This window comes from Crassostrea angulata, chromosome 3 (genome assembly GCF_025612915.1).
Source record: "Crassostrea angulata isolate pt1a10 chromosome 3, ASM2561291v2, whole genome shotgun sequence".
Taxonomy (NCBI): domain Eukaryota; kingdom Metazoa; phylum Mollusca; class Bivalvia; order Ostreida; family Ostreidae; genus Magallana; species Magallana angulata.
The window spans coordinates 56823579-56847406 of record NC_069113.1 but is presented as its reverse complement, the minus strand read 5'-3'; the positions used below and the strand labels follow the sequence as shown (position 1 = coordinate 56847406).

The 23828-nt window shown below is 33.3% G+C and overlaps 4 protein-coding genes across 4 annotated transcripts in view; 2 read left to right on the top strand and 2 right to left on the bottom strand.

The window, feature by feature from the left end:
* The window catches only part of LOC128178227 (CST complex subunit CTC1-like), a 74661-nt gene extending 69175 nt beyond the window's left edge, over window positions 1-5486 (bottom strand). The window contains exons 1-4 of the mRNA XM_052845287.1: window positions 5356-5486; window positions 1728-1963; window positions 1346-1448; window positions 615-702 (exon numbers count right to left, since the gene is read on the bottom strand). Coding sequence (XP_052701247.1) covers window positions 615-702; window positions 1346-1448; window positions 1728-1963; window positions 5356-5430 — 502 coding nt within the window. The 5' untranslated portion in view covers window positions 5431-5486. The remainder of the gene's footprint in view (window positions 1-614; window positions 703-1345; window positions 1449-1727; window positions 1964-5355) is intronic.
* Window positions 5487-5731: 245 nt separating this feature from the next.
* Window positions 5732-11954, top strand: LOC128178315 (membrane protein FAM174-like). The gene is made up of 3 exons (XM_052845427.1): window positions 5732-6148; window positions 8430-8586; window positions 10286-11954. The coding sequence occupies exons 1-2, from the start codon at window positions 5844-5846 to the stop codon at window positions 8572-8574; spliced, it is 450 nt and encodes a 149-aa protein (XP_052701387.1). The 5' UTR covers window positions 5732-5843; the 3' UTR covers window positions 8575-8586; window positions 10286-11954.
* A 1592-nt stretch (window positions 11955-13546) lies between these two features.
* LOC128177018 (uncharacterized) lies at window positions 13547-21042 on the bottom strand. Its single transcript, XM_052843526.1, has 11 exons — window positions 20957-21042; window positions 20161-20313; window positions 19447-19531; window positions 19248-19301; window positions 18017-18062; window positions 17582-17812; window positions 17217-17339; window positions 16653-16691; window positions 16052-16150; window positions 15849-15956; window positions 13547-14042 (listed from the first exon to the last, which is right to left on the bottom strand). The coding sequence occupies exons 2-11, from the start codon at window positions 20240-20242 to the stop codon at window positions 14031-14033; spliced, it is 879 nt and encodes a 292-aa protein (XP_052699486.1). The 5' UTR covers window positions 20243-20313; window positions 20957-21042; the 3' UTR covers window positions 13547-14030.
* Window positions 21032-23727, top strand: LOC128177019 (transmembrane protein 160-like). Its single transcript, XM_052843527.1, has 5 exons — window positions 21032-21085; window positions 21311-21583; window positions 21680-21704; window positions 21929-22027; window positions 22400-23727. Exons 2-5 carry the CDS (start codon window positions 21356-21358, stop codon window positions 22630-22632), a joined length of 585 nt encoding a protein of 194 aa, XP_052699487.1. The 5' UTR covers window positions 21032-21085; window positions 21311-21355; the 3' UTR covers window positions 22633-23727.
* The last annotated feature ends 101 nt before the right edge of the window (window positions 23728-23828 follow it).

The following is a 23828-nucleotide window of genomic DNA, read 5'->3' as shown; positions in this document are numbered from 1 at the left end:
TCAGTCATTACTACACTGATACATCAGATATCAGTCATTACTACACTGATACATCAGATATCAGTCATTACTAACCTGTTCCATCAGATATCAGTAATTACTAGCCTGTTTCATCAGATATCAGTCATTACTAGCATGTTTCATAAGATATCAGTCATTACTAATCTGTTCCATTAGATATTAGTCATTACTAATCGGTTCCATCAGATATCAGTCATTACTAACCTGTTTCATCAGATATCAGTCATTACTTAACTGTTTCACCAGACATCAGTCATAACTAAACTGATACATCAGATATCAGTCATTACTAATCTGTTCCATCAGATATCAGTCATTACTAACCTGATCCATCAGATATCAGTCATTACTACACTGATACATCAGATATCTGTCATTACTAATCGGTTCCATCAGATATCAGTCATTACTAACCTGATACATCAGACATCAGTCATAACTAACCTGTTTCATCAGATATCAGTCATTACTTAACTGTTTCACCAGACATCAGTCATTACTAACCTGTTCCATCAGATATCAGTCATTACTGAACTGTTTCATTAGATATTAGTCATTACTAAACTATTTCATCCAAATCAGTCATTACTAACCTGTTTCATTTGAGACCAGTCTCCATGATGTCAGAATACACCAGGAATCCTTGGTACAAATCAGGTTATGTCTGATGGATTCAGTCACCTGTAATAGAAAGTTATGTCTGATAGATTCAGTCACCTGTAATAGAAAGTTATGTCTGATAGATTCAGTCACCTGTAATAGAAAGTTATGTCTGATAGATTCAATCACCTGTAAAAGAAAGTATAACCTACTGACATAATGAAGAGATTCAATTTGGAAAACATGGTCATCATTCTAAACTTTACAATCATTAAATGATTTTAACAAAACAGACCTCCTTACCAAGTTGTGGCAACAGAGGAGTCTGTATTACAATTCAGAGCTTATCCTGTATATACTGTAAACCCACTTTGATTACTGATGACTTTATTTCACAATTAACTGGAGATTAACTGGTTAAAGTGACTATTATCATGATCAAGATGTATATTATCTGGAGACTATTATACAAGATGCAGATGATGATTGGTTTGCAGTGAGAAATATTTGCATTGACAAGGCTCTCGTGAATGTGACCATTTCTTGAACCTAAATAAAAGTTGGTTTACAGTTATATTTTCAAATGTTTAAACTAAGCGACAAAGATAACCAGCTATATCCATAAAATAAGTTTATGTTTCCATCAGTCTTTATTCATTCAAGTAGTGGACTCCTCTCTACAATGACCATACTATACAAGACCTTTCAGTGGTTTGAGGAATACCTTGCAGTCAATGGCTCCTGTGTTGTCCTGTAGTTGAACGCCTGATACCTGGTCATCATGTCTCAGAGTCTGACATACAAACTGCCCATACAAAACTCTCCTGCTTGAATGGGGACAAATTAGAAAATGACACATTTTATCATTTCATTTAATCTTACAATATTAGGAATGGATAAATACAAATACTTCAATATGCAAAATTTCTACACATTAAAATTATAAAGGAACTTGATACATCATAATGCAACTAAATGTATTGTCTCTAAGTACCTCTATTTTTTATAACTTGTGCCCAATTGATCCCTTTGTACAATGGAATAAAATCAAAACATATCTGAATCTCATTAGTGTTGCCCCTCTGGTTAATAAATATTTCAATTACCTGTGAGATTGCCTGGAATTCTGAGTGTGGGCCTCTGGACTTTCCTTGGACTGAATGTTCACACAGAAGCCATCCTTGCAGTCCAACAATTCCCCGACACTGACCAGCTTGTACTCTACAAACTGCCTCTGCACTAGTCGCCTCAGCCCCAACAAAAATCTGTGAAACTCATCGTCGGAGCAGTGGCCTCTAATGATTGGGAATGTGTCAATGAGTGATACCAACCACTGCTTCTCCTATAAAATATAATACATGTATGTATAAAATATATTATATGTACTTCGTGCAAAAATAAAAAAAATGGGCTTAATGGCAATATAATTCCTATCATGTGATTTTAGTGAATATATATTATCATATCAGTAACTTGATCCAAAGTGAAACATCTCATTTGATCTGTTGATCCACATTTGGCAACTTGCTCAGTATCTGACTCTGTGGATCAAGCCACACAATTTTTTCTTAAGTTAAAATCAAATGATGTTACAACTGGGTAATATTTTCCAAAGCATTGCTATCATGGTAGTGTCACATATAAGGCATTCTTTTTTTTTATTAGATTGCTATCATGGTAGTGTCACACATAAGGTATTCTTTTTTTTTTAGGCCAGGGTGTTAATCCATTAGCTCCATCAAACAGTACGCCTCAGAACCAGGGTCCCTATCTAACACCCGTCCCACCCTGGGACCCGAGTAATTATTCTCTGGCAGATGAGAGATTGTTATCAGAACCTAGATAGGCGCTGGAACATCACAGAAGACTTATTCTTGCAGGGCTAATTGACCCTTTTTGGTGCAGGATCCTGTACCCTTTCAATTGGGTATTTTTTGTCGAAAAATTGCTCTTTTGGGAAAAATACAGTAAAACATGCTTATAACTACAGTGACAAGGACGGGCGATTTTACTTCGTTATAAATATAATTTGTTACGAGGATTGAAAATCACTTCGCTGTAAGGGTCAATGCATTATAAGCGTGTTTGCTATAACCGTGTTTTACTGTGTATAAATATGGCTAGATGCAAGTTAGCAAAAAACAACAATTCTTATCTATACAGTTTTCTTGGTTTTCATTTGCATATTACACATGTATAATCATTGAATTAATATTTTCGTCATAATAAAACACACTTAATTAACAGAACACTCAAATATTTAATTGACAGATATATCAAGTATGTCTTACTCAGCATTCTAGTATCTTTTATAACACAATATAACACAGATTTTTCAATTAGTTTTGGGGAAAAACTATCAATTTTCAAATGGAAAATGAGTCCTTTTACAGGACCCACATGCAAGGGATATTATGCCTTGTCTTGTGACTATTGTCCATAGCAAGATTGTTGGATTTGTAAGCTAAAAAATCCTTTTCAAATATTTAATACAATCTCAGGCAATATATAATATTGTTATATTCAGTAGTATATTCTTACTATATAACTCTATATAGATGAATAGTCAATAATTAAAATATAAGCTCATCCAAAAAATATTGACCAGCTAGGAATAATATTTAGAGAATATTTCTCTCTATGTTTCGAATTTGTTGATTTGTAAATGGTGATGTAAATACATCTTCGTGACTCAAAACAAGGTGACGTCATTAATAAGCAATCATGCAGTCAAGGCAAGTAAACAATGGACGAACAATTCAAAAATTTGCTATCATAATGGATATAAGGATTTTGGAATTTGTAAAGTAAAATCAGGTACAACATCTGTAGCTTAATTAATGTAGCATATAGGCATCAGCAGATCAATATATATATATATAGTGACGATCTGATGCCAAGAATATTTTGGAAATAGACTTTATGTGAAATTAAATTCGTGAATTCTATATCAAGCTGAGAAATCACACTGATCTATTTTCAAATTCATTCTCGTTTTTTGGTTTGTTTCTTCATATAACAAAATAAATGTTTATTGTGTTTTCGGGCAACATTGATTATATTAGCCTCCTAGGGATACACTCACAAGCTGTGTTGACTGCATGGGGTACAAGACTGACTGTCAAGTTGCCAACAATGCACTGACTGTTCAATAGGCATTGTCCCTTGGTGCCCCTTGTAGTCAAGACAACACGTCAAAAACTTTTGCTCCTTTAAGCTGGCCAGAGTGCTTAGGACTGGGTACAAGACTGCACAGATATGGCTCTGACGAAATGCATAGCCATATGCTGCAATAGGCATTTTCCCTTGGTGCCCCATGTGGTCAGGCCAACAAAATACAGTTTTCAACCCTCTATATAAAATATTATCCTTCCACTAACTGCCCTACCTTGAAAATATATCACAAATGCAAAGTTATATAATATTAGGGCTGGGACGATACTGTACTTAGCCGATTCGGTACATATCACGATACATGAGATGCAATACAATACATATCACGATACATTGCAACTACATGAAAACATGAATAAGGGTTAAAAATCAATTCAATCTGCCGATGTATTACCGCATGTCCAAAGTTATTTTGATATATTTAAAATGAGCGTTGCATCATTGACAAATTACTTAAGTCTCATATACACTACTTTTTCATAAACAAGTAATCCAAAAGTTGTCCACACTCCAGATTTAACTTCTTAAGAGTTTTGACAACTTTACGAGGTCTTCTGCCATCTTTGTTCTTTCATATTAGGCACGCAGACTAAAAATAGCTGATATATGAAGCTCGGATTTTTTTGAAAAATAAAAAAAAAGTTCGCTTAGGTATCGTTGTATTAATGGTAAATGTATCAATCCAAATATCGTCAAAATAAATACCGTGATGCATCGGTGCATCGTCCCATCTCTATATAATATGTCTACATACAATTGTATATAGAATACAAATACATATGTGGGGCTGTATATAATGTGTTTGTATCAATAATAACACATTGTTTTGAGGGATTGTGGACTTGCAAATAAATGTATATATACCCTTGCATATGTGTATGACAACTTGATGTGTGTTATATCAAATGTACCTCCCATTGTAACTTACTATGCTTACTTATCAGTACAATATTTATATATCTCATCCATTACTTGTTATAATCATGTTGTTTTATTGTTATAATGCATATGCCCCACGAGGGCCCTTGATTGTTGAATAAACATATTAAATATTGCCCTCCGTTCTGCGTCGGACAATATTTCGTCCCTCGGGGGCTAATATAATCAATGTTGCCCTCAACCCAGGTCAATTTTTGTATAATATATCTTCCTTTTATATAGTTATTGCGACTAAAATGGTGAATTTCACAAACATGACAATCGAGTATATTTGTCATTCACCAAGGTATATGGTATTAAACAACAGAATACACTTTTTAGAAAATCCTCATTACTGATCTACTGTGTTGTTATTTATTTCTCAGGTGTGTGTTCAGACCAACGATGTGAAAACTCAGAAAAGCAACATGCATATTTGAAACGTTAGCCAGAAGCTTTACCCAGAGACATAAACAGTGATAAATAACATAAATTAAATAATGTTATATATGTCTCTGCTAGGAAAGAATAATCTTTCCGTGACCAGGCTACGCTCAGGTCGCAGCAAGTTAAACCGGGTCCGTAGGACATCTGTCATTTTAACGATAGAATACTCTATTTTATATCTAGTATTTGCTTTACCTGATCATTTCGGTCATCGATCTGGAAGAGTTTTTCTCCTATGTCATATCTACCTGTTTGCAGGTTATGATTCATGATTAACCCACGTCGCCTGCTTATACCCGCCTTATGTTTTGGAGCTGTTCATTTTTGACAGCTAATTAAAAGTAATTTCAATTTTTGCGCCAAAAGTCTTATTTTGTTAAGGTGTACATTGTTATGTCGGATGTTTACAAACCATACATGATTTTAGTTCTAATTGTTAAAAATGCTATGCATAAGAACCGATTTATTCAGAATTTACTTTGATGGCATTCTTCAGTTTTCATTAGAACTACAAAAATAATAAGATATTACCTTAACACGAGACATACAGCGTACGCCTCACAAAATCATATACTTCCACTTCCGTAAAATCTTGTGATGTGTCCACGATTTGTTGTTCTTATCCATGATGATGATGATGATGACTAAATGACAGTCATATGACGCTCTAAATATCTGTCAAAATGGTTTCGGGGTGCGTTTATTTTTTTTCGGTTTTAGTTTTCTGTTCAATATTCTCCACTCTGCCAGGTGTTGATGCTGGCAATGATCGCAGTACCCCAGCGTCGACGTCGGTGGCGCCAGACACAACGTTGACCGTTAACACGACGGCAGTGGCTCCTCTTACGAGCACCAGCAATGACACGGTGAAGGAGAAGACAATAATGGAAACCATAAAAGATAACAAGGATATGTTGATGAGGGCGTTCTACGTCCTGATAGGAGTCACTGCTATTGTTGTGATTTACTTCGGCGTCAGAGCCTGGAGGTAAATGATCTATTCCATCATGCTGCTATTTATTCCATCATGCTGCTATTTATTCCATCATGCTGCTATTTATTCCATCATGCTGCTATTTATTCAATCATGCTGCTATTTATTCATTCATGCTGCTAATTATTCATTCATGCTGCTATTCATTCATTCATGCTGCTATTTATTCATTCATGTTGCTATTTATTCATTCTGTTGCCATTTATTCATTCTGTTGCCATTTATTCATTCATGCTGCTTTTTATTTATTCATGCTGCTATCTATTCATTTAAGTTATTATTTTGTCTTTTCATGCCTATTTAGTCTGTAGCAGGTCAGTGCCGTATAGGTTTTTATCAGTACTTCGCGTTGTGTTTATTTTTGTTTTGAGACTGAATTTGACCTCTACATTAAGAATTAAACTTTACTAAATTATAAATAAGGTATGAAAACGACTTTACTCTCAATATAGATAAACCAGATATAATAAACCAAACTCAAAGTAAATGAAAACCAAGATTACCAACCCTTTATAAATTTATTATAACAAAATAAGAACACAAGGCAATAGCATATACTTAAAATCCCCCAACCCTAAAACCTAACTTTAACAGGGACCTTAAATAGACAAACGAGACGGGTCGGGACTCAGGAGAAAAGTAGCTAGCGAAACCAGCTGTCTCCCTCCCCCTCTCTGCTTCAGGAGAAAAGTAGCTAGCGAAACCAGCCGTCTCCTTCGTCAAATAAAGACTTACACGGCTTTATATATGGGACAGAACAATAGATAAATGTCATTTAAGTTATTGGCTATCGTATAAAGTGGGCGTTACCAAAGTAATAGAATAAATCTCATCGGGATCGGAATACTAATAGTAATATATAGAAACAAAATCCCGATCTACCACAAGTCTATTCGTGGTCCTATTCACATTGTTTCCATTTTACCTTTCATCTCAATGTTACATTTAGTTCAATTCATTTTCATGGTCGCAACTTGCAAACAGCTTCCAATGTAAATCATACACTGCACAGTACCGATCAGACCCAACCTAACAGAAAGTAAACCCCAACTAAACCGGGGGTTTACTTTTGGGGTTTACTCTGGGTTTACTAGAGTGGACCCAGAGAGTAAACCACAATCAGAAGTATACCCCTGAAAGCAGATGCTACATGTGTTTTTGAAATATACAAGGGGCAGGAATTACAAGCAGTAAGATTGTACATGTAAGATAAAAGACAGGTCTGCTTCACACTTCAGTGCTTACAGTTGACCCAAAAAGAAAACCCCAAGTAAACCCTGAGTGGACCCAAAGTAAATCCCGACTGGCAAGTGGACCCAAAGTAAACCCCGAGTGAACGCAAATTTTCAAAAAGCAGACCCAGAGTTGTCCTCAGGTACACCCCGAAAGTAAACCCGGGGTTTAGTTGGGGTCTGCTCTGGTGTTAGGTTGGGTCTGATCAGACTGTCTGATCCTCTTACGTCTCACCAAAGGCCTCTGAATTTCTATCAATAAGCCATTAAATGTGCAGTTAAAAATTGTGTGTGTGTGTGTGTGTGTGTGTATAGGTATATATATATATATATATATATATATATCCCGCTTGCAATACAGTAAAACACGCTTATAACGAAGTGCCAGGGACAGACGATTTTGCTTCGTTATAGGCATAATTTGTTATATCCGTCAAGTCTACAACATGTAATAAAATTACTGGGAATGAAAATCACTTTGCTGTAAGCGTCAATTCATTATAAGTGTGTTCGCTATAAACATGTTTTACTGTACATTTAATAGCGTATCAATAAAAATTCAGGGCATGTCAACAGGTCGGGGCCACCTATCGTCTGCTTGGGTTTAAATGTGACATACTCTTAGACAAATGATTTCATTTGTTCAGCAGTATAATAATGTATTCAAGCAGCCATGACCCGTGAGTAGGAGAGGATCATGTCATTGTGGATTTCAGATGTGTTTACATTCACTTCCCTGTTAGACATTTGCCTTCGCTAACAGCTGTTAGATATTCAGGAAGTCTGAGTTAAGATTTAATCTAATTCTCAACAAGTTGGATATCAATGTTATTTTAAATAGTAAGTGATATATTTAGAATGACGTTTGAGCTACTGAATGAAGTGGGCAAGACAAATAGATATGTCTCCACTTTAAAAGCAACAATCAACCCAAGTTGGGGCTGAATTTCAAAACATGATGCCACATTAAATGTTACAGCTGATTTACATCTCCAAAGATCAAGTCTTGTAAATTTTTGAGACATTTTGATTTAATTTTTTAGGTTGAGAAGGAAACGCAACAAGACAAAGAAATACGGTTTGATATCTGGTCGTGGGGCAGATTATGAGATGGCACCACTAGATGCTGATGATGATGATGACGACGAAGATACAACTGTTTTTGAGATGAACAGAAGAAAAAAGTGAAACATGTCAAAGGTGAAATAATATTATTTAAGAATTATTTTCTTACATACAGTGGTACCGTATATACTCGCTTATAAGTCGGTATTTTGGGAGTAGAAATCTGAATAAAAAGTAAGGGTCCAACTTATAGGCGTGACATACAAGCAGATAATTTTTCCACTGAGTAAAACTTCGTTTTTGGATGCCATTTTGCTTCCGACTTTTGACTTGCGATCCCTATGCTTGATTTTTTAAATTTTTAATTACTAAAAAGATAAACACTTAATAAATACATTGAAAGTTTCAACTGTATTTCTTAAAATATGGACAAGGTTCATTTGATAGTATTTTTTATTTAAACAGGCAATTATTTACGCCTGAGGTGATAATAGCTGTAGGTATAACTGTACTTAAAACAACACAAGCCAACACTGAGTTTAGGTGGCTAATTACCAACCCTAATCAGTCAGTAGGGGATAAAATCACTGTCATTTTATTTCCAGTAGCATTTAAAATAGTATTTGAGCTATAATCAAGTTGTAATGAGTGTTTAAAAAATATAATGGCGTTTAAAATCGTAAGTTACAAACTTCAAGAAAGATAACTCTGTTTACAGAAACCTATTAAAAACATGGCGCCTAAAAGCGATCTAGTGGGATTACAGAACAGCAATTTCTGTTTAATACTTTAAAAAATTAAACACACGAATAATTACTGGTCTGTTTAAAAAAATAAAGATCGATTTATAATTATTCATAATTAATTACACATGAGGTGATAATAGATATATTGGTGGCTGTAGGTGGCATGTCACCTAAAACAACACAAGCTAACACACCACTTTTAAAAGGGGCTATACCATCTTAATCAGTCAACAGGCGATCAAAATCACTATCATTTTATTTTCAATAGTATTTTAAATATTTTTATAGCTTACACCAATTTTCATCAGTGTATAATAAAAAAAATGGCGTCCAAAATCGAAAGTTATTAATCCAGGATAGATGTCTTAACTGAACACAACACTTAAAATGCATTGCGTCTAGAAATGATAACAGAGGGGCCAATACCAATATTTTTTTTATCTAGAATATAGTCATGCTTGATAAAATGTGCCTATTTGATTGGCAATCTGTAGACTGATTATCCAGAAAAAATTACCCGACTTATAAGAGGGTCAATGGCAAAATCTTGAAAATAAACTTGAAAAATGCAACCGACTTATAGGCGAACAATACTTATAGGCGAGTATATACGGTATTTATTCTTCAAAATTTTTCCTTAGGCATCAAGTTGTCAACCTGAGTACATAGCACTGTTGTATTTTATGAACCCTGGGTCAGTGGTTTTTAAGCATGGGAAGGGGTGTTTTTATATTGGTAGTTTAGTGAAATCAGACCAAGCAGCTTTCAAATGGTTGCAATCCCAAATTCTCATTCATGCAGCTGTCATTTCAATGTCTCCCTTGCGATTGGTCTTAATGTCAAGTTACATTAAATAGCAGAGCCTCTTGTTAGGATACATACTCCAGAAGTAGAAATCACAGCATGTTGAAATCAAAATTGGTCATGCCAGATTGGTTTCAAAATTTCCTTTAAAATTTTCTAAGAGTGGATAGTTTTAAATTTTAATAAAAAAAAATGTTTTACCTCATAAAATTTTACTTTGAAACATTTTAACCGATGTGTGATAATATGAATTATTCATTAAAAAAAAACTTCTGATTTTGTAGAAAAAAGATGCAAAAGATTTGATGGGAACTGGTTTCTGGAGTTTTGAATTAGAAATATGAATGGTTGTATATGGATGAAACCATCTTCATTATATTTGTAAATCTGGACTTAATAGCAGTGATGGTTTAACTTTCCTGTGAGATAGATCAGTAGGTAATCACCAAAGTTTGCAACAGAAGATTATCCTCACAGATTTTGAGTTCAGAACTCAGCGAATGAATGAACTTTCTGTCATTGGTCTTTTCTATCAGTGTGGACACTTTCATGAACAGGAGAACAAGTATAGGGATTGTGAGATTGAGAGAAGAATCTCTGTTTATTTATCTTTCTATTTAATCACATTGTTAAGGACTTAGATGTTAAAAACTAGACTTGTAGTAATTACCGGTACTCTATGAAACAAATTGTTTATTGAACTACGGTAGATACTGGACATGGTAGAGTACAGTAGATTCCTCATTTTACCCAAGTACTTTATCCCATCAACCATTTTGAATCAAATCGTGAGAATATGAAATTATGTATGCCAAATTTTTTATCAAAGAGACGTTTAGTTCAAATCTGTCTGAAAAATAAAAGCAAGAATTTAAAATCCATGAGATGTGGTTCTAGAGATTTTACGTGGATATTATTAATTCCTGGCTTTTAATTAGGAATCTACCATATTCGTTGTAGCAAACATGTTTGTTTCTTTAATATTTACATACAGTAGTTGAAGTACAAGTCTGGTGTTAGTTACCTAGGTGCAATTTCGATAAACTTAATGTATTGACTATGTACATGTAATACTCTGACGTGGGTGACTTTATATTGATGGTGCTTTGTCATGTGTTAGTGATTGTTTGTTATGAAATCCATTTTTATTTTTGTACATTTTTGTGTATTTTGTTAGTACTTTCAGTTTACATATGTATTACTTTTATGTTTGTTGAAGCATACTGAGAAAGTGTGAACACTGACGTTTATCCTGAAAAGTTTGAGTACATGTGAACTAAACAAAGAATAATACTACCGGGTAATTGTTTACTTGTCTACAAGTTCTAAGATCCATCCTATAGTCCCTAATCAGATGAAAAGTATTGTGTTATGGTGATGGTGCTTTAATTAATCAGTATCTGTTTAACTTTATCATTTTCTTTATACTTGTATCATTATTTTTTGGGGAGCAAAATGTAAATTAGGTATTTGCTCACAGTTTTACAATTAGTTTTTGTTTAACAGCAATAAAATTAATTGTTCAGCACATTTTAACTTTATATATAGATTTTTTACAAACTTCCAAGCACGCAAAAGTCAAAATAGAAGTGAGTAAATTGTAATGTTGGAACTAAAATGTGTAGTAAACCAAAGTTTTTGTTAGAAACCCATGTTAAGTACATGACAAACCTCCGTGGTGCACTGATGCCTTGAGTTCCGGCATTTAACAAGAACTACTTTACTCTACGTGTGGTGTTGATGTCTGTGAAATCATGAATCTGTATGATATGCAAATACTGGTATTCTGGTGTATACATGTATATAGCTTTGTTCTTTGTGAGAATCTGTCTTTCAATTTGTCATTAATATTAATGTCCAAAGCGTTGCCTTGATATTTGACTTTATCAAACAATGATGAGCCAGATGAAGCACAGAATCAAGTTTTTTTTAATTAAAAGTTTCTTTGTATAATTTGCTTATTTTTGTTTGTTTTTCCTCCAATATTCAGGCTTTAAGGTATCCGACCCATATTAGGACCCAATTATTCTAACCTTGAATATCAATCATATATTAAATACTCTTATATCAATTCAAAGCACTTCAGAGTAGAAAAAGATTAACCTAGAGAAATTTTCAAAAATATTAATTAAAATTGTTTTAAGGTCCATGGGGACAATCACATTTTTTAAATAAAAAAGTAAATACTAAGAGTATCAATAAATGCTCAGGTGGAAATATGCATTTAATTACATTGTATTAGAAATAGGAAACATATTTAAAACAAATTTTATACCATATAGTTTTTTTTTTAATTGAATTTTATAAATTAAAAGCAAAGGAAGGCAACTCTTCGATAACAGGAAAAGGTCAATTAGGACACATTCTACTCTTACATACTGATAATTTTAACATAAAAAGTATGTCCAAGTATACTGAGTATTATAAGCCTATACATATCTGTCATGCACCCCGATTCATTGAACATGGGCTATTATGGATCGGATACCCTAAGTTATAAAGCCACCTCATAAACATTTTGTAGAGGGTAGAGGTCTCCTTAATCCACTTTTTAAGTTATATTAATTTGAAATTACTTAATTTGAAAAATTCAAAATCAATATTGATTTTATGAATGAAGAAGCGAGATGTGTTGGGTAATTGAGAAATTTCTTAACATTTAAAAATTGAAGTTAAAAAATTATATACTGTACATGTATTTTAGAACAGGTATGTCATCAAAACTAGGTTTTTGAAGTCAAATATAAAATCTAAAAGTTTATTGATTTTAAACTTTATATCTTCATTAATTTGTGGATAAAATGAGTTCTAGAAATAAATGTAACAATAAAATTATAGGTTTTTTAGGTTTTTTCTGCTGTTGCAACAATAAACATGCTTAGTAGTACCCCCCCTCCCCCCCAACGGATTAATATTCGATCCGCGCCTGACCTAGTAAAAGCATCAATAGTGAAACAGACTATACTATTCTATGCAGAATGTTTCTTGAAAATGGCTTGATATATACTAGTTTTTTTTATACAAAACAGAAACCCATTCTTTTTTAAAAATCACGGTATTGCACACCAAAAGCATTAAACATGGCTATGATTTTATAAAGCAACCCAATGTTTATATTTTCAACCACGTGTAGAGTGGTTAAACACGAATGATAACTGTTTTGAATATTATCGTTTAGTTTAAATAACCACTAGACGATAAAGACATATACAATGTATCTTGAAAGAATTTAATGTTCTAACATAAATCAAAGTAGGTTATGATATGAAAAACGATCTGTACTCACATAATTTGAGTATATTATCCGAACACTTACACTTCCGCTCTAAATTTCACAGGAACTGAACAATTCTCGGGAAAGTCTCGTGAACTTTCATTCAAGCAACTCTAGATTTATAAATTATTACATACTTAGCAACGATAAAGAAAACATTCCGAACACATTCGCAGGGGTGATAAAGAGAAAAGAATAACTGGTCTAGATGGAGTTCTAGGGTTTTAGATGATGCACATTAGATGTCAACACAAATAATAAATGCTTGATTTGGTAATAATATTTTTTATTATGATACATGTTTTCGTATGAAAAAACAAATGACAATTTTTTTTTAGAGTTCATTCTAAAATTCAAAAGTTAATTGACATACCCAACATTCAGTAAATAACCATACATAAACATTTTTAGCAATAGTGCATTGAGAAACACAAATAATTGCAATTGGAAAATTATTTGTACAAACTTTAATGTATTTGGGAATATGGATATGAATAACAGAATTCAATTACCTATAAATATATGTAGAGAGAGTTGAAGATAATCACTAAATGGAACATAACAATATGATAACAATATGAAAGACATATTTCAAACCTGCTGATCAATCAAATCTATTAAACTACCCACTAGATACATACTAGTAAATTTAAAATGTTTCCAATGTAAAAACACCATTTTCGTAGCACCCTCCAAACTAAACTTTCACGAGTTTTCAGTTTAGCTTTTCATCACTACTGGAAATGAAGGTCTTTTCATTGGAGTTTCTGCAAAAAAAAAGAATGAAATCATAATATACTATACATACAGGGAAACATTCGCTCCCATTTTATTTTCACTCCTTGGCCCTCCTAGTCAGCAACCTCCTTGTCCCGCCTACATTTTACATCCAAATATTTCAGAATTGCTGTCAGATATTCAAAAACTAACTTTTCTACTAATTAAAAAAGTAAAATCAAATCCCAATCAATTTATATCAAAATAAAATTTGTAATCAAAAAATTTATTTTTAAACAAAAGTTTTGCTAACGCGGGGTCTTAAAAAAATTTCATTGAAATCGGTCTCTATGAGTGAGGAAAATATCATTTAGCAGCCAATATGTGCATAAAAACTTAATAACATATAATTATATATTAAAGTAAAGGACTATATATGATAAGGGCCTAAAATGGCCCCCTAAAATGAACATCATCATTTTACTGTAAATCTTTGTTTTCTTTGTACAGATATATATGTGATGTTTATACATTATGTTCATTTTGATTCAAGTGCCCACAATTTAGAAATATGGTATCATGAAGACAGTCTTTTCCCGCCATTTATGCATTTTTAGCATAAAACAGCTTGTTTTCAAGCAGTTTTTCTTTCAAAAAACATAAAGCGCACGCTTGAACAAACAACATATTTTAATCAGAGATGTAACCAGCCAAGACTAATAACTGACATACAAATTTTCCTTGTTCAAGCATGCGCTCTATATTTCCCATTCGTTTAAAGGTAAGAAAAATGTCAATTTTTGACTGATTTTGATTGAATTACAGAAAAAGCGTCACTTCTGACGTCATATACTGCAAATGAGTGCAAATAAATCAAATAAATCGGTGAAAAATATATTTAATATCAACTCCTCTAGACTAAAAAATAACATAACATTTTAATATACCCGAAACACTTTAAAAATGGCGAATTATGGGGGCAAAATTCAACTCATATCATATATAGTTCTGTCATTTAATTCATATCTGTTAATTATTTTTCACAAATTTACAAAGCAAAATTCTTTTTTTGGAATGTATTTCGGTCTGTAGACATATGTTTCCCCCCGTGAAATAACAAACCCTTTGGTAAAAATATGCTAAATAACAATAATTAAAACCCCTCAAAAGGAATATTTGTTTCCCGGTGGGGGGGGAGGGGTTGGAGATGTTTTAAAAAACATTTCTGTTTTCCGTTATTTTCTATTATGAAATTCGCTATTTTAACCCAAAATAAAAAGTTTTCTCTCTTTGTTTGACCAAATCATTTATATTTAATGAAAATATACATAAATGTTTACATTATTATAAAAAAATAACTTTAATTAGACAACTTTCAAAAAAATGACTTTTAGTTAGGCGGCTAAACAATATATGCTATCATTCGCAGGCCTTTTAAAGACTGAGCAAATTCAAAACAAGTTTTAATTACTGTGTTAAAAAGAAAGAGTAAGTATCTACCACAAAACTGTGTGAGGGTGAAACCTTTTGCAAGTGTAAAGTAGCAGCACATACACATGGGGGTGGGGGGGATAACCCTGTGTACAGTACATTGTTTATTAGAAAGTGTTAATGTTAATAACTTAAGGTTCTCTGATACTCAGCCTCAAAGTAAGAAGGGGGTGGTTTGGCAAATTAAAAAAAAGCATGTTTTACGCTGGACTTAATCTAAATTATAATCATTCAATCGCCACACAAAGAATGATGTAGATTGTCAGTGCATTATCTATGCATAAAACAATAGTATAGTCCCCCTTAGGCCCTTACTGATTAAACTCTACAAACAGGAGATTACAGTTAAGACAGACACTGCATACCTTCAAATTGTCTATAATATCTTGTACAGACGGTCTATCCATGGACTTCTTACTACAGTACATGTATTGTACAACTCCATCTTTGTCAATGATGAAATCTCCACCCATCTGAGAAAAAATAAGAATACAAATATCTTAGATATTTAATTTGTGACTGAATGAAGAAACCTTGGGCTTGATCTCCAGGACTTAAATTAATCTACCTGCTGCGGGTCATCATTGACGTACTGAGAGGGTTTGGGTAACGGAATGTTCTTGGCCATTGACTCTGCATAGTAAACCATCTCTTCTACTCCCCAAACCTGTTCAGTATAAATGTTTATCAAACAATAATGCCAAGCAATTATTTTAATTAAACATAAATTGAGGACATATATTATAATAGATATTTTCCACCAACTTGAAGGTGAATTAATTGTGGTCAAAGCTTTAGAATATTCTCACAGGAATGAACCAGTAAACTACTGTAAATTCCTTACATTACGCAAGTAGGGACCTACATGTATTTAATTCTGCGATCCTGCTATTTTGTATCAAATCGTGAGAATATAAAATTGCAAACGCAGAACTTCTTTCTTTATTTCTTATTGTTTTCAACTCTCAAAAAATAATGGCGAGATTTTAAAATCTGCGAAGGGTGCTTCTCGCAATTTTACACGGATAATATTAATAATTCCTCACGTTTTAGAATTAGGAATTTACAGTATGCATGCTGGAACAAAGTCTTATTTAGGCCTCTTTTGTGCTTCTATAAAATTATGAAGAGACTTGAGGCAATGATAGAAAATAATGAGGCATACTTACTTTGCTGACAGAACGATGCAAACCAAATGCAGTATACACCTAGTAACAAGTTAAAACATACATGTACATAACTGACATATTGCAAACCTTAAAATTATGTCTAAAGGAATGGAAACAAGGTCTAAAAACTGTGTTAAAATTCACAGACATATTTTAACTGTTCAATGACTAACAAATTACAGGTACAAACTGCCATTATTGTTCCAACCGAGAACCAGTAACAAATTAGAACCATTTTAACAGGAGCTTGGACTTTGGATAGTTGTGTCAAACAGCATTGTGATGTAGGCCTGTCTATTTCATTGCTGGCCACTCAGCCATTGCTCTTTGAAATTAACATGATTTGGCTAGCTTTTGAGCTAATTTTAAAAGACTACATAATCTGTGTATATTTCACTTGAAACCAGAGTTATTTTTAACTTGCTTTGGCGCAAGAAAAAGATAGTTACATCCTTAGGCTACCAAAATTCCCTGGTCTTGTTAAATAGCTTCTACAGATTATAATCCTTATAAAAAGAAGGTCCTTACTAACATATGTTAATTAATCATTCAGAACTTCTCTACCTTTCTCTGTGAGTCCAGGAGCATGGGGAATGGACAGGAGGTCTCTACTAGCCACTGCTGTGCCCCTTTTTGGTCACCAAAAGACACTACTATTGCCTGACCGCCTGAATCTGATATCTGCTCCTAAATCATTTACATGTACTTCAAAACATGGCTACTATATACACAATTTTTTTTGTTTAAGAGGGGGGTAAAATTTATTCATACATTGCATACTTCATGTCCTACAGATTTAATGCTTGAATGTTTGTTCTTACTAAATTTTTCTTTAATTGAAGTGTGATATCTCATTATATACAAATTCCCCTTTAAGTTAGATTGTGAGATTTACTTATAATTGAGCAACCATAAGTTTTACATCACACCTCTGATTTTTCAACTTGTTCAATGTGCTGTCGTCATGGAAGTCAGGCGAAATGCCTTAAAAGCACCAAAACGAGGCTCTGGTGACCTAGATACTCCGTTAAACTGGTCTCCTGCCCGGTTCTAGCATCAGTCAACATGACATTTACTGGTCCTGTGTCTCCCAGCTCAACACCTGTGTCATCCTCCTTCAGTGATTGGTCAATTCTCTGTAATATCCCATCCCATTCTTCCTGTCAAAAAAACCCAGTAATTTAATTAATGTCATTAGAACTGTACATAAATCAAAATGATCAAAGAAGTGAATTACTGAAATGATTCAATATGGAACTAATTTAGGTGATAAACTTTATGGTCATCAATAGAAACACAGAAAGAAAGAAATATAATATTTGATGAAATGAATGATAGATAATAGAATTACTTTTAAAAATTACCTCTAAATTCACAATGTCTTCATCTAGATCTCGTATTTCTGCATATCTAATAAAATAAGACATAAAGTCAAGAGAATTTAATTAGATTATATGAGTTGCATCTGCTGTATTTATCTTTAGTTGCATGATATAGGCACGTTTTGTGATATATGCTGATTGATCACTGGAAATTCAAAGAGTTTAAGACATTAACAGTATTAATTATCAATATTGTGGTTACAGTGAAAACAGTACTTTGGAACATGGTTTGAAGAGTTGTCTCTTTTGTTTGATTCAAGAAAGGACCAGGGTAAGCTGATTAATAGAGAGGAAAAAAAAACTAACTCTGAGTCACTTAAAAAGTTATGTACCCTGTTTTATTAATTCAATATGTGCATGTTGGGGGGGGGGGGGGGATATGAACTTTTAAGGTGTACACACTGTGTCTGTTACAACACGTAATTTATGAAAAAAAAGTAGCTATCTCAGATGACATCACAATTCAATTTAGGCATTGCTGTTGAAATGACGTTAGGTCTCTGCAACTTGAGGCCCATCAATAGAAAAAGAATAGAGAGCTAAAGAACTAGTTGGGGCAGATTGTGATCAAAAGAATCTCCCATGCATATGATTGTGATAACTTATGTAATTTTTTTTCATATAACAACAGCTTCTTGCAAGGACTTGCGGATACATGACTCATTGAGTGAAATATCCATGTCCGCTATCAGTTAAAGACTAGCCATTTCATTTATTCAGACAGGAAGCTCTTTAACTTACATGTATAAACACATCATTGTTTACAAATTAAACCTTGTACAATAAGAAACTTATAAATATTAATTTACTGACTGGCAGACAGCTCTGTCGATCCTGATACAGTCCCAAGTACATTTAACTACTGACAACTGTACCTTGTATAATATATTTATAGCATATTTACATGGTATATGTACTCTGCATAATATATAATACATACAGAACATGTACACTCAGGTGCCAAAGAAAGTCATTTTTTTTCTTTTTTTTTCACTATATATTTCATTGAAAACGAACATTTATTAAAGAATCGATGAAAAGACCTGGATTGATGAATTCAGAATTTCTCGATCTAGCTTTTATTGCCATCATATTTTTTTCCAACCTTCAGTTCTTCTGTTTTAACACTAGCTGTCACTTTCTTTATCATCCTGATTAAGTTAGTCTTTCGATCTCATTTGACGAAGAAAGAGGAAATAAATTCTCTGCGTACCTGTAACCTCTCTTGATGTGCTCTTGAAACTCAGCTCTTGATGTTACCTTCAATCTGTCAAAGCAATTTCAAAATTTCATTGCAAGGTTAAAATAAATACTCAAAGGTACATATTTAGTAAAAATATGTTATAATTTTTTAACATGTTTACAAGCAAAATTTGCATTACTAGCCTAGTAAACACCAATATTGTCTTTACCTGTCAAATGCAGACTTGTAGCACTTGGCCAGCTCAAACAGCCTTCCGATTCTTCCATCCATTAACTGGGACACACCATCAGGCTCTACAAGTAGTCAGTGATAAATGCCGTGTACAGTAAAACACGCTTATAACGAAGTGCCAGGGACAAGTGATTTTACTTCGCTATAAGCAAAATTTGTTAACTCCGTTAAGTTTACAACATATTATACAGTCATGGGGAATGAAAATCACTTCGCTGTAAGCACCAGTACATTTTAAGTGTGTTCGCTATAACCGTGTTTTACTGTAATTGATATTAGATGGTCAACATGGTACACAAATACAATGCATACATATATATATATATACAGCCATACCTTGTGAAGATTAAAGAAATCATGGGTACGGAGCAGGGTAATGTATGGAGCAGGGTCAAAGGTTGTACCAAGATATCTAGTACATTTACATTTCACAACACTTGTAATAAATATTAACCTTTCATTCTATGACAAGAATCTATATATTAATTTGATATCTACATGTTTATATAAAATTCATCTTCCCATTTAAGCCACATGTTTATCCATACTCAACTCCACAACCCTAGTTGTTCATGCAGTAAAGGTCAAAGTGAAGTGTACAATGTAACAATGTATTTTAATTAACTATTGGCTAGAGGAAAGAGTTAAATCATGCATGTCATAAACTGTGGACATTGTGGACATCTCTTACCATTGAGGACATCGTTGAGATACCCTATAAGGCTACTCTCTGTTGTCTGTATGTCTGTCAGTGCTTGTTTCAGCTCCTCCATCTGTCTGTCTGTGTGTGGACTTCACAAATGGCGCAAACGTTTCTGACAGGAATTCTTATTAACCTTTAATTCTAGAACGAAAATAAAAACCTTTGCTTGGTGTCATGATTGTCATCTATATATATATATTAACCTATAAAGAGATTATGTTACATACATGTACATTGTAAGTTATAAATTAAGCTGTGATTATCAACAGTTGGATCTACTTGACAAGTAGAAAATAATTAATCCACCTATATTAAAATGAAATGCTTTTCAGGCTAAGTGCTTGTGTGGAAAATGTCTGTCTTTCACAATAAAGAAATTGGAAATGAAAAATATATTTGTTGCTTATGCAAAAATAAATCTTTTATGTCTTATCGCAAATTTACAATGTACTAATTTAGGCCTCATTAATAATTAGCATTGATTGAAATGAATTCTTGGATATCTGCAGTTAACTGATAAACAAGCAAATAACACTAAGTAAAATACCTCAGTAGCCAACTTCATCACAGTTATAGCTATTCTCTTTTGAGAAGTGGACAGGCATAGCCTACATCCACTTCTCAAAAGAGAATAAGTTATAGCATGCTGGCATGTGCATATTCTGATGTGAAATCGCATTATTTACACTTATAAAAGTAACATTCATTTCTATACCAAGAGCATTATGGATTTTATGGACGTGTATATAAATGACGAACAAATCTTTACACGCATTCAACATACCTCATTCTACATGTAACCCGCACACCCTTTGTAAACAAACAACGGCTTGGTTTTTACTTTTATCTATCGCCTCCGTATATCCGATTTGCGTTGTGGACTGAAATTTGGTATATTTTTGATGTCAGACAGGTATTTAATGAAGATAGCTTGTTAATCTATGCATCATTGATAAATTAGTTATTTTCCTTATGATGACCAATTTAGCATTGTTTTCTTGTTTCGGGTTCTGCAACACGTATAACCCAACCGTTTAGCCTATATGTTAATTGGTTAAACTGTTAATCCAAGGTACATTGCGATTGTTCATCCTTTTCACTAGTTTTCAAAATCTTTGTGGATTTTTTTATGACCTAGGTGAGATCTGGACGAGTAAATTGCTTACTCCTGTTTCTTGAAACCATGGCAAGAACACTGAGAAGTCTACAGACAATACGACACTGTGTGTCATTAGGGAGTTTTCTGACATCTCACCATACAGCCACAGAGCATTCAACAGTTATGTTGTCAAGAGTAAGAACACAGAACCAGAGCTATAGAATTATGTGTACAAACCCAGACTCCAAAGACAAAGGCTACATCTACATAAACAACAAAATGTCATCAGAAGCCATAGAGAATTCAGCCTGGGTATGTAGAGACGTATCCCTGTACGTGTTCAGTTCTTGCTCTTCAATCTACGATGATCATACACATCAATATATGATTTGTTTCATTTATTATCAGGCATGCCGACTTGCTAATGAAAATGGTGAGTATCATTAATTCAAGGATTTAAATACAGCAGAATTATAAGCTAAAGTTCTATATCTATTTTCAATATTTCTGTGACTGTAAGCAAGAGCAATTTTTTGTTGAATTGACAATGTTTCCTGTTTGTGTATTTGCCATGTACACAAATGATAAATGATATACTTTCTTACGAAATTGAAAGCAGCTTCATTGATCGATGCTGTTTATCCTCTTTCTATCCAGGCTACCTGTCGTGGTGCCGGAACTCTTACCTGATGACAGGGGTGGGGGTCGGAATGCTGTACAAAGGTCATTCGGTCGTGGCAGAGCTAGCCGGGTACTGTAAGTAGAGCAGCCACATTGTACATTATTATGTGTAGAAACCCCTGAAGTATTAAACCTTTGAACACAGAACAAAAAAAATTGATGTACATGTACTATGTAATAAGACATTGAAGAAGTCAATCATAACATTACTGATGTTTTTTCTCAATCTAGAGATCTTTTAAAGGTGAATCAATATTGAGATGAATGAATTAACATTTTCCCAAGTTATTGGTTCTCTATAATTTATCAAGTTGAGTAGGAATTTAATACAGATTAAATATCTTAGATAGAAAGCTCATATTTTTTATCAGATAAATGATACTTATTAAAGAAACGTAAGATTGACAAGCTTATGTGTAACTGATTGTTGTTGTTTACTTTCCACAGCGGCCATGTTCTTGGCTGGGGTCAATGTTCTGTGGGGGACCTATCTGTTTGTGTACAACCTGATATACCTGAGGGACAAGGTGGGAATGTCTGGGGGATTTGTGGCCCTCCAGACTCTCTCTGCCATTGTCCATGCCTTGCTCTATGTGATGATCCTGATTGTGTTTGCTGCAGAGAGTGACAAGTATTTCCAACACCATCCCAAAGAATCGATTGAATCTCAGACTGATTGAAAAGAGGAAACTGGCAAAAGACTTGACTGTATCTTTTTTTATTATATTGTTATACTCTGCGCAATTGTGAATTGTATTTTTTCATAGAACCATAATGGACAATGTCATGATTATGTGATACATGTTTTTATTATCCAATGCCCCAAAGGTGGCCATTATTGCTTTATTACATGTACTGTGGCTGTGTTTTGTATCATTTATTTAGATTTCTTGTTTTCTTATTAGGTTATAAATTAACTCAACAAAACATTGTTACTTTGGACATTAATTAAGGTCAAGATCTAGTAAATGATTCCAGAGTGTCTTTTTGGTGCAAGAACCATTTTGACATCATAATTGATTTGATAAAAAAAAATTCTATACTTAACGGCTGTAAAGGAATTACATGTATGTAGAATATTTAACAGTTTCTTCAGATTCTTTATTAAATCACTGAAAAGTTTATGATACCTGATACCTATATTGAATATTACATCACTTTAATGAGGAGGTCAAAAGCTTGTTTAAAATTGTTTATCAAGAGACATTCTAGAATGTAGGCATTCTAAATGTATTTAATTAGTCTAAAACGGCCATACTCTAAGATTTGTTACTATTTTCCTTCATGTTATACAGAAATAGAATGTTAAAAACATGATTTTTTCATTGTGTAAACCAGAAATTGAAGTCCCGGCACACCCTATCGAAAAAAGCTGTTGTTATGAAGCATATTTGAAAGAAATTATGTCCTGAAATTCATAAACCTGTAGGCATCTCACATTTTCTAGATCTTGATCTTAATATCTTGCCTTATTATGATGGATTTATCATTTAATTCCTGTAAATTCCTTATATTACGCGAGTACTTAATTACGCGAAACCCGCTGGTTTGTATCAATTTGCCAGAATATAGAATTGCGAACGTGGAACATTGCTCTTCATTTCTTATAGTTCCTAACTCTCAGAAAATAATGGCGAGATTTTAAAATCCGCGACGGGTGCTTCTTGCGGTTTTATGCGGAAATTAATTCCTGGTGTTTAATTAGGAACCTACAGTAATTTATCATGAGTATTGTTATGTTATTTAGAAGCTTATTTACCTTGTGATTCTTTGTTTGTTATAAAACTCACTAAAATGAAGTGGAATTTGATGCATGTGGCTTGTGTAAGATTTACATGGTAGAAGTTTTATGTTCATGTATCAGAATCCTTTTTAA